The following is an 11,472-nucleotide window of genomic DNA, read 5'->3' as shown; positions in this document are numbered from 1 at the left end:
TGAAATTCAGACCTTCTCATAATTAAATTGTGAATCAAAAGCAAATCAGAACTAATGAAGGGAATATAAATTAGTGACCTTCAGTCTTCCTCCTGCAACCTCCTCTTCTCCACTTCCATCCCTTCCCTCCCTCTATCTGTGTCCCCTGTTGTGACCCCCGTCGCCCCACCCTGTCACCTTTGGCCATCCCCTAGACGTTATCCTCCCCTCTAAATGACTATATTAGACTTCTATGCTGTTCTCTTCCTCTGTTGTTCTCTTGTTCTATCCAGTGCACTTGAGACATCCATCCTATGGAGCTGCTGTCTGTCCCCTGGCCCCAGAACCCTCAGCCCACCCCATCTTACCTCCCATCACCCCAAAGCCTCCATCGTCCATACCTACCTTTCCCCTTGACCTCTATTTTGTCCCAGCCCATTCCAATGACTTCAGTGCATTTCCGGTGTCCTCAATGTCCAAACACCCTCACATGCACCCACCATGATGTCAGGTGTTCCCAGCTCCCGATAACCCTGAAGCCATTACCCCAAATCCTACAATCCTTGACCCTTTCTCCTGGGCCTGTTATCCCACTGATGCCACTATTCTCCCAGCTCCCTTCTCCTTCCACCCACTTTGTCTCATCATGTCCCACCGTTTATTTCTATTTGGAAAACTAACCCCCCTGGGACTCCATTCACAACCAAGTATCTCCCTTCCATCTCTGTGTTCTCTAAACCTTCATAGGCATTGAGGTTTCTGTGACTTTTACCACCTTGGCAATTCCCCCAATCCCCTTCATTCCCTTGACCTCCTTTACTCCCTTGTCCCCTCAACAACCGATACACCCCACATTCTCAACTTCCATGCACATGATTCCTTTTGTCCCCTTACAGTCTTTTACTTCAAAATGTCCTTTCACTTTGTATGAATTAACATTAGAAATTTCGAGTACATAAGCCTCGATTTCTCCACATAAGAGTAGTTTAATGTATCTGTTTACCTCACAGAATTCTTAAACGAATTCATGCCATAGGGGAGCTTAGAACATTGCCCGCCACATTTGAAGGTCTCCATTGTTCCCTGATTTTTTTTTTTTTTATATTGGGGAAGGGGAACAGGACTTTATTGGGGGAACAGTGTGTACTTCCAGGACTTTTTTTCCAAGTCAAGTTGTTGTCCTTTCAATCTTAGTTGTGGAGGGCGCAGCTCAGCTCCAGGTCCAGTTGCCGTTTCTAGTTGTAGGGGGCATAGCCCACCATCCCTTGCGGGAGTCGAACAAGCAACCTTGTGGTTGAGAAGACGCACTCCAACCAACTGAGCCATCCGGCAGCTCAGTGGCAGCTCAGCGGCAGCTCAGCGGCAGCTCAGCTCAAGGTGCCCTGTTCAATCTTAGTTGCAGGGGGCGCTGCCCACCATCCCTTGCGGGATTCGAGGAATTGAACTGGCAGCCTTGTGGTTGAGAACCCACTGGGCCATGTGGGAATCGAACCGGCAGCCTTCGGAGTTAGGAGCATGGAGCTCTAACCGCCTGAGCCACCGGGCCGGCCCCTGTTCCCTGATTTTTTAATGACTATCTATGATTTTGTAATTCTGTCTTGTTCAATCCAAAGCTGCCCGGGCCTGTGACTTATGTGTTTTCACTTTCTGATCTATGCCTCTGACTACCTCTGTCCATCTCTGTCTCCCTCTGTCAGTTTCTGTCTCTATGTATTGCTCTGTCTCTATCTCTGACACTCTGTCACCTGGCATCTCCAAGGAAGAGGGAGGTTTCTATTACATTGTTCACTCAAGCTTTTACCTCTGGCTCTTTACCATATATTAAATTGAAGGGACAGTCAATTCAAGGGATAGTTTATATAAGTAATGTTTTTGTCTCATGGGCTCAAATTAGAAACCATTCACAATTAAGTTGTGAATGGAATATCGGGATTAATGAATAGAGGAGTGTATCAGTGATCTGCAATCCACCCTTGCAATCTCCATCACCCCTGCCTCCATCTCTTCCTCCATCTCTATCCTCAATTGTGACCTCAGTCTCTCCACACCTGTTATCCCTAGAGATCCAAGAGACCTAAGTCTCTCCCTCCAAAGGACCCTTCTAGGCTTCTGTATCGCTCTCCCATGTCCATCCTGTGCATTTCAGGCTTCCACCCCATGAAACCTTTTCTCCTTATTTCCAGAGCCCTCACCCCAACTCTCCTCTCCTTCTATTGCCCCCAAACTTTTCAACCTTCCTTCTCTCTTGCTCTTTACCCTCTCCCCACTCCAACTATGTTAGCCCATTTCTTGTGTCCCCTATGTCCACTGTCCTATGTCTTGGTCATCAGTTATCCAGTGTCCTCAGTTTCCTCATGACTCTGCACCTATCACCCCCAACCGCACAATCACTGACTCTCTTGCCGCTATCCTCCCAGCTCCCTGGACCCCCTCCAGCCACTTTAACTCACACTTCCTGCTGTGACCCCAGGCTGCATCTTCCCTTCCCACTGCTTGCCTCTGTTTGCAGCACTAAATACCCCCAGGACCGCCATTCACAACCAAGCCTCCCCCTTCCACCCCTGGATCCTTTAACCCTTCACAGGCATTAAGATTTCTTTGTTTTTTCCTTGCCTTTTCACTGCCTTTTATCAGTTAACCCCCCACCACCACCGTCTCTGTTATCCCCTTCATTCCCATGGTTTCCTTCGCCCTCTTAGCCCCTCACCTGACATAGTATCCCTCCCCCATTTGTTAGCTTCCTCGCACACTCTTCCCCCTGTGCCCTAAAACCCACAGGGCATCCCTCAGTGACATTTAATGACCTTGTGCCTGATAGCCCTGTTGTGTGTTGAATTGTGAGTCTCAAATAAATATGATTGTGTCCTAACCCCAGTCCCTGTGATGTAACCTTATTGGGCAGTAGGTTTAATCAAGTTAAACTGAGTAACAATGGATTTGGGTTGGACCTAATCTGATGACTGGTGTCCTTATGACAACAGGGACATTTGGACACACACAGAACACTGTGTGACAGTGGAAGCAGAGACTGGAATGATGCATCTACACCCCGAGAAGGGGCACAGACTGCCAACAGCCACCAGAAGTTAGAAAGAGGCAAGGAAAGATAAAGTATGGGCCAACCAACACCTTGATTATAGACTTCTAGGAACCTCCATAACTGCAACAGAATAAATTTATGGTGGTCTAGCCACTCAGTTTGTGGTAATTTGTTCCAGAACCCTAGGAAACCTCTCTCTTCCCCTGCCTCCCGTGTTACCCCATGCCCGCAGACTCTCAGCAGCCCCGTCTTATCCTTTTGCTCCCTTTCGCCTGTGCTCTCTTCCTCACTCCCGTTTTCCTCACCCATGCACTGTCCCTACCCAAACTCTCCAACGTTCACACCATGCCTCTAGACCTACAGTAGCGATGTTCACAGTGCCACATAAGTGCTGCTTATTGTGAAGACAGTCCTTGTGGGGTCCGCTGTGTTGGAAGGAGTATGGGGCTGAAAGAGATCTTGTATGTAGGACTCTAGAGGACGGTCGTGCGGGGCGTCCGGCGGGGTCTCAGCTCCCGCTCCCCACAAGAGAACACAGGATACGGTGAGGCCAAAAAGGAACACCCACGGAGCCATAGATAGGGGAGTCATACCACTATATTCTCACTGGCGGCTGGGTTGGAGACACAGGAGGCAGGAGTCACACTATCCACAACTACTTCTCTCTGTCAACCAACCTCACTTGCTAGCTGCAATCCACCGTACTAACTGCAATCTGCTCTTGCTAGTTCAGCCACCATTTTCTTGCTAGCTCCCAATTTTTCTGCTAGCATAGCCACAGCAGTTATATTAGTGGCCAATGGCTCACTGGTTACAGCTGACGGCCAACTAGCCACAGCTGATGGCCATGCAATCACAGTTGATGGCCATTTACTACCTGAGCCAGCACCTTTCTATGTGAGGCTGAGAGCCTGGAAACTGCTTTCTGGGGCTCTGTCCCCACAAGGACTGTAGTCATTACTATTTTTCACATACAAACACTATGGAGATACATGTCCTCATGTGATGGAGGTTCTTTGAATGTAAATGTGACTGTTTGAACTTGTGTCATTGTGTGTTTCATTATGATTGTGTATGATGTGGGTATGAGTGTGTATGTGGGGTGTTGTTTGCATGTCTGCTTTTGAGTGTGTGACTGAGGGTGTATAGGTGACAGCATGATTACATACATTGTGTATTTTGTGTATTTAATGCTTGAGTGTTAATGCATGTTTATGTTTGTATCTCTCCATGTGTACATGTGGTCTGTATGTATGTGTATACAATATGAGTTGTCCCCAATACACCTATAACCCATGATTTAGAAAATGTGGCATTGGTGGCATTAAATAGTGGATGGGTGTCAAATGTGGATTTGTTGGAAAAGAGAAAGAATTGAAGTCACGTTTTGTATTTGTTTAATAATTACAAAATGATGTCTATGACAAAAACCTGCATGATACTGTGGTAACCATTCCATGCTCTCGATCTGATTAAGTAGAATTAGCCTGATTTTTTTTAAAAAATGGTAAAATCTGCTCATTCAGCCTTCCATTCCTAGTCTTTTGTATGTGAGAGAGAGACTCTTCATAACACTCTCTGTCTTTGTGAATGATTGTTGTGTTTAGAATTCCTATTAATCCAGGAATCAATATTGTTAGATTATAGTTTTCCTCCAAATATCCATATTATTTAATGCCCAAACTAATTTGTATTGAGTTGTGCCAGTGTCAGTTATTGTCATGATTTCATTTTGATTGTTCTATCACTGGAATTCCTTCTTAATTTATCTGATTCCTTTCCTCTGCTCATTAATTAAATTATGATGGAGCCCAGTGGTCTGAAGACTAGAAAAGAACTCCATCTGAATTTTCCAGGGGAGCATAGAATCCAGTGAAATACATGAGTTGCTGCCCGTCCCTCACATGTCAGACCTCAGCATTGTCTGCTCCCCTCATGGGAGAGCTTTTTTCCCTCCAGAGATGATGGAAAAGAAAGTTTCTCCCAAATTAACAGTCTCATTGGAGCTGTGGGACCTCATAATAGAAACTTGTGACTGTTTTTGGGTAATGAGAAACTGAGAATAACGTTCTAAGAAATATTCTTGGCTCCCCAAGCTCGTAACCTCCTTGTGTCTCTTTAGTCTTATGGCACAGGGTTGAATATTTTTGTAATCTCAATATGTAATAACATATATCAATATCATTTGGTCAAACTCATTGTTTTTCTCCGATTTTTGATGCTTAATACATGGAGTCAGGTTTATAATGTTAATACAGAGAGCTATATTAAAGCATGTCTGAAGATTGAGTAAATATCCATTTTGTTCCTGTAGAAATCTAAAAGTCACAAACTCACCATAAACAACAATAAAAACTTTTCTCTGCTCAAATGTCTACTCCAGCTTTCTGTGCTCCAACTTTAATGGCAAGCTTCACCATACACCTACTTTCTCTCATTGAAAACACAAGACTGCACCCCCGAAAATCTATCTCACCCATATAGTCAATTGACATAATCACTAAACAGAGAAAAAAATCACCTACAGATTCCAAAATTTATGCCACTGGATCCAAGCCATTTTGTTTTTTAAATTTTTGATGCTCACTTGGTATCTTTTTTTAAAAATCAGCAAACCATCCTTTTGTGCTCTCCTTTGAAACATTTAAATTCACATAAGGCCATTTTCACATGCACACAATTTAAATATGCCAAGGTCCCTCCTTAGCTCCATATTTCACAAGAATACCATCTCTAAGGTGGAATGTGCAAAACTTCTAAGTTGGCCCACAGCTTCTTTGTTACCTGAAAGTGACTTTTCCATCTACCTCAACCACAGGCCACTTCATCCTTCCATGGCTTCATTTATTTCCTTCAGTTTCTTCGGTGAGCACCTCAGAGAAGCCTCCTTGTTGATAGATTGTGTCCTAAATTCCCATGTCTAGTTAACTTCTGAAAAGTTTTAATTTGTCATATTGTAAGTTACACACTCAAGTATGTTTCTATGATCTCCACATTGTCTTAGGACCTCATGTTTTATTAATGCCTACCTCTGACCTTTTCCATTAAGGCATTAATCAATTTTTAATTATTCAAATGCATAAGAAGTACATAGCATTTCATTTAAAATTTCGATTCTAGTTTACTTTTAATTATCAAAATTAGTTTGCAGGCAAAGCTCCATGTGACGTGGTCACGCCGTGCCTGTGACATGACTGCTGACAACAGAGCTTAGGACTGAGTGACACGAGGGACTAAATGGTGGATGTTGTGGAAAACACACACTTTACATTTCTCTGCTCATGTTTGGGAATTTGTGTTTCTTATGCAGTCACAGCAGAGTCCAGATAGACTAGAGTTGTGGCTCATGAGAAGAAAGGGGCAGGCAGTTGGGAAACACACAGCAGAGTGGGGATTATTTAAAATACCAATAGAAACCTGAAAGACGTAGGAGAGGGTGTACGATGACACCAAGATGGGTGGTTCGGGTGGCTCTGGTCTCGGGGGACGTTCTGGGGACAACATGAGTCCCGTGAATGTGTTGGACCCTCTGCTGGTGCCTGTGCAGGATGAAGACCGTGGAGCCGCTGGCGCCGAGCATGGGCCCCAAAGAGAAGACATCAGAGAATAAATAGCAGTGCTGCAAACAGACTGGATTTTCTTCTTTAAAGGTAGCAGGACACTACCCTAACGCTTTTTCCCTCATGACATTGCTGCTCAACTTACCAGTCAGGTATTTAGGAAAAATTAAATTTATCCACAAAAAGCATCCAGTTAAGGAACACTGAGGGCTCCACACACTTGCAGGCTCTCACTTTTGGCTCTGCCCACCTGGCGTTCCAGGCTGATGGTGATGGATGGCCTTGAAGACACTCAGGAGGCAGGTGGTGCCCACGGACACAGCCCTGGCCACTCTCTGAACACAGAAAACAAGTTTGCATCCAAAATCATTGAGGAAATCTCTCAGCCTAAAGCCTGCCATCATTTGGGGGACTCCTTTAGAAAGAATGACCAAGGAGTTGGCCATGGTCAGGTGTTGGAGGGTCTAATCCGTGGACCTTAACCTGCATCCTGTGAGCACGGGGGAGACATAGTGGTAAAGAGGAGACCTTCCCCCAGGATTCCAACAAGAGTTTGTAACACAAATGTTATTCCTATTGCCTGACATCTGAAAGCCACTCTGGTCGTTTCCAGACGCCTGATGTTCCTCTTTCAGGGCCTGAGAACCTGCGTGGACATACGAGGTGGTGTTATGTGTGGGCAACTGAAGTCCACTATTTTGCATTTACTACTAGCTCCTCAAAAATATTTACTGCAATTTAGTGTTTCTTTTGTTAAGAGACTTCTAATCCTTGACCAAATGTTTAAATAACATTTATATGAATTACTGGTATGAACACTGCATAGAGCAAGTTTTTAAACCTTTGCAACCCTGTGATATAGGCACTTATGTGATTTTGATTTTTCAGAGGAAAATAAATTAGGCACAGAATATCAGTCCATTTGCCAAATGCACATACTGCTCAGAGCAGAGTGGCTGGGCTTATAGCAAGGACAGTGCTCTGAACCGCTTTGCTACCCTCATGAATCAAGACAGCTGGATTTTCAAATAATTCGGATCCATGTTTAGCTTTGTTCCTTATACCTTGCCATTTTATTTCAGATTGTATAGTATTTTATTATAATTTGTGTTTTCACAAGTTTTTTTTTTCCTGTATAAATATTTATAGGTCAACATCAACTGTGAAGAAAGATTTGGAGTTCTTGGTAAAGTTAGGTGAAGTATTGCCATATAATACTGCAGCAGTCTGTCCCATGACCAACTCGGATCAATGAACACAAGAGCAAGTAAATATTAGGAAAGACTTGTTTGCTTTTCTGCCAGGATCACAAGTATGGTGTCACAATAATTGAACAGTAATTTACCATTACGAAACAATATGTCATACCCTAAGATCCGGTAACATATTACCTGTTCACACCTGAGTTTAGTGAAACTGAACAGGAGGTGAGATTTGTGAAACTTGTGCATGGGATGAAGTTGTAGAGAAATGTGTGTTGAGCTTGGGCTTAATATTAACATGTTTTTAAACCAGAGAAAATATCACATGATGAATTTGAACCTGATAACTGCTGTCTGAAACAAATATGTTACCTTTCATTAAATGCTCTTTTCCTAACTTCAAGAGGGGAAACCACTCTCATCGTAGTCATCAGGCAATGGATGTTCGCAGTAGAGAAACAATTCATGTCTCCTTTAAGGTCATTGGAACTCACAGTTAGAGGAAAAGTATTTCTATTCTGGAAAACTGTCACTGAGACACTGCTTTTGCAAAGGATTATGTGATTCCAGCAAATCCACCCTATTGTTTGTTACAAGTACAGATGTATGACAACCACCCTCAATAATCCTGAAAGGTCATCTGCGATTTCTGTAAGACATACTGAGTAGAAGGTAGCTTTTAGAACTGTGTATGGTGCCAGGTGGGGACTAGACTAATTGGGGGATCACTTTGTAAATTATATAAATGTCTGACCACTATGCTGCACACCTGAGACTAATATAAAATAGTATTGAATGTCAACTGCAATTGAAAAAAAACTATGAAAAATGGATTTAAGCATCTTAAAATCAGGTTTCAGTATCACTTTGATCAAATACCAAAAAACACTGTCAGTAAGAACTGCATTAAATGTCATCAGAAGCCTTCATGGATGCTGCAGGTCTAGAGCCCCATTTCTCTCCACTAGCTCAGCTCGTGCCTGAAGAATTTTCTCCATTCCTTTGTAGCTTTGGGAGTGGAGCTCTTTGCCACCCAGAAGACTTCCTTTTGCTTGATCACTCACCCAGACCCTGATTTGCTTCCTTCCATTGCAGACTGTTCCTCCGCCTGAAACAAAAACACGGATGCCTTCCTGCTGCCAGCCAGTGGACTCAGCGTTCAGGTTGTAACTGCCATTGCCTTGCCTGTGTGGGAGGAAGGCAGCCAGACCCTAAGATAGGGGCTATGATCTGTGACCTCCCCTCCCTTGTGAAGTGCAATTATTTGACCTCTGGTGGCAACGACAGTGCAGGCTTGGGGACCTGGGAATGTTTATGGAAAAAAAAATATCCCAGGTGGTAACAATTGAAAACAGAACCTCTAGTCGGCATCGCTGAAGAGACCACTGCCAAGTTTAGAACAGGCTCCTTTTCCATGATCCCTGGAGGTGGGCAGGGTCTCCTAGAGGAAGCAGGAAGTGCTGAGGTCTGACATGTGATGGATTGGCTTGTTGCCTCACTGAGTTCTGTGTAAAAGTGAATTCTTCATTAATTTGTAGACCACTGAGAGGTACCATTTTATGAACAGAGATGGAGAAACCTGAATGCGCCCGATCTCATCTGATCTCGGAAGCTAAGCAGGGTAGGGCCTGGTTAGTACTTGGATGGGAGATGGAGAACCGGGCAAAGTACTTGATATTCCATGAGACACAAAGAGATGAACATGAAACCACTAATGCATATTAGAAATTATTGGATTCATTTGCACAACTCAAGCCAATGAATTTATGGTTAGATAATGTGGAATTTTTGTAGGAAAATGTAATTGAGCAATACTGACCCCAGTAACGATGGGATTTCTAAACAGAACAGTAGCCATAGAAGAGAGAGAGTTTTAGTCATAAATAAATGAAACCACCACCATCAGAGGGTTTAACAGGCCATGTCTGCCCTTTTGAAGGTATTAGAAAACTCTATTATTTTTACTCAGCTCCAAGAGCATTGAAGAATTACCACAGTCCTCTATACTTGTTGCTGTTTTTGAATTTTATAGAAAGGGCACTCATATTCTTTTGCAATAAATTAAGAAATGTAAAATATGAGTACAAAGCAGTCCTTGATATTTTCAATGAGCAATTCCAAAATTTGATTCTGGTTCACCATCTGCTCATCTTGGTTTTCTAGGTCATGGATAAGAGCTATTATGCTGAACCAATTCTACGTCTGTCGCACACAGACACCCCTGCTTATGCACTCACACACTCAGCCCCCATGTACATGACCCCCTGCACCCCATTGACATGCTTACCACAAACAGCTCACATTCATTCACACATGAACACAAACTCACAATCTGACGTCCTCATGAGCACACTCCACAACCACAGTGCAAGCGTGTTCATATATGGGAGAAAAGCCGTGCCTCCAACCTCATTATGACTGAAAAGTGGGACCTTTGGTACCTTTTATTCTCCTTCCGCCTGCAACAGCCTACCAGGACAGTGTGTGAAACGCGCGTCACTTAAAATGTGCTGTGAACATTGCCTCTTAGGGTGAGGTGTGTGGCAGGAAAGCTGGAGTGTTTGTGGAAGTGTGGATGTGGGTATGAGATAGAGCGGGGTAAGAAACAGCACAGAAAAAGGGGGGCATAATTCAGGGGTGCAGGGAACATAGGGTATGGGGAAATAGAGGGTGCAAGGGGAGGGCAGGGGTTAAAAGCACAGGGGTTAAAAGCCACAGAGGGATAGAGAGATAGACTGAGAGGCACAGTGTTAGAGTGAGAAACTGAGATGGGGTCTGACAGCGAATCAGAGAGATGAAGAGACAGGGGAGTGAGGGAGCAAGTATGTTGGGACTCTCTCCCTGGGTAGGTTAATGGAACCAACTTTGTCCCTGGTGACCATGATCTGAGGAATTGATGACACCTCTGCATCTTACTCTGAGGGTCCAACAATCAGTGTGACACTTCTGGCCTGACACCCCTGGAGGGCAACCCGGTCCCCTCCAGGGCGACCAGGAGATCACTGAGGGAAATGACCAGACATCACTCCCCAGAGGACTCCAATTAGTGCTTTTGACATTTGTACAGATGATGTGAGGAGAGAAAATAAAAATTTTGTAAAATCAGCTTTGAATAAAAGACAGGATAGAACTCAACAGTCCCTTAGAGGATTGGAAGCTGTCATTGGACTTGCATAGTAATGACAGGGTCTGACCCAGGGTAGGACCTGGTAAGTATGGGAAGGAAAAATAGAAAGATGGGAGAGACGAAGAAAAGAAGTTAGTTCTTACGGGGCTAATTTCCTTATTTCCTAGTTATTATCCCAAGACTCTGACTAGAGTCCAATCAGAATTGCCTTTAGAGGGAATTATGGAGAGTCCTTATATAACCCGTGTCAGCAGCTGTCCCCTTTTTTACATGGGACTCTGAGGCTGCCTTGGGAATCCAGCCTGGAGCATTGAGACTGCAGCATGCCACACGAGTCTCCTTCTACAGGCAGGCCACCAGGCCTGCTCCTGCAGTTAAGCCAGAAGGTACAATTGAGCTGGGCTTATCTGCCACCCCACAAGGGCGAGCAGGGGAACACAGGCAGAGGCAGCTGTCTGTATATCTATGCACAATTCGTGCACAAATGTGCACAAGGCACCCTCCCTCCCCTTTACCATCACCATGGCCTTGTCAGTCCCTTCCTCTCCAATACGGTGCCTTCTG

The 11,472-nt window shown here is 44.2% G+C and overlaps 1 protein-coding gene across 1 annotated transcript; it reads right to left on the bottom strand.

Moving 5' to 3' along the window:
* Window positions 1-6,461: 6,461 nt before the first annotated feature.
* LOC141567718 (vomeronasal type-1 receptor 3-like) lies at window positions 6,462-7,025 on the bottom strand (the record flags this gene model as incomplete). The annotated part of the gene is made up of 2 exons (XM_074316038.1): window positions 6,830-7,025; window positions 6,462-6,661 (listed from the first exon to the last, which is right to left on the bottom strand). Coding segments are annotated over exons 1-2 (396 nt in total), but the record flags the coding sequence as incomplete, so codon positions are not given.
* Window positions 7,026-11,472: the final 4,447 nt, after the last annotated feature.

The sequence above is a fragment of the Rhinolophus sinicus genome, linkage group LG11 (genome assembly GCF_036562045.2).
Source record: "Rhinolophus sinicus isolate RSC01 linkage group LG11, ASM3656204v1, whole genome shotgun sequence".
NCBI lineage: Eukaryota > Metazoa > Chordata > Mammalia > Chiroptera > Rhinolophidae > Rhinolophus > Rhinolophus sinicus.
This window is presented reverse-complemented; position numbering and strand designations above follow the sequence as displayed.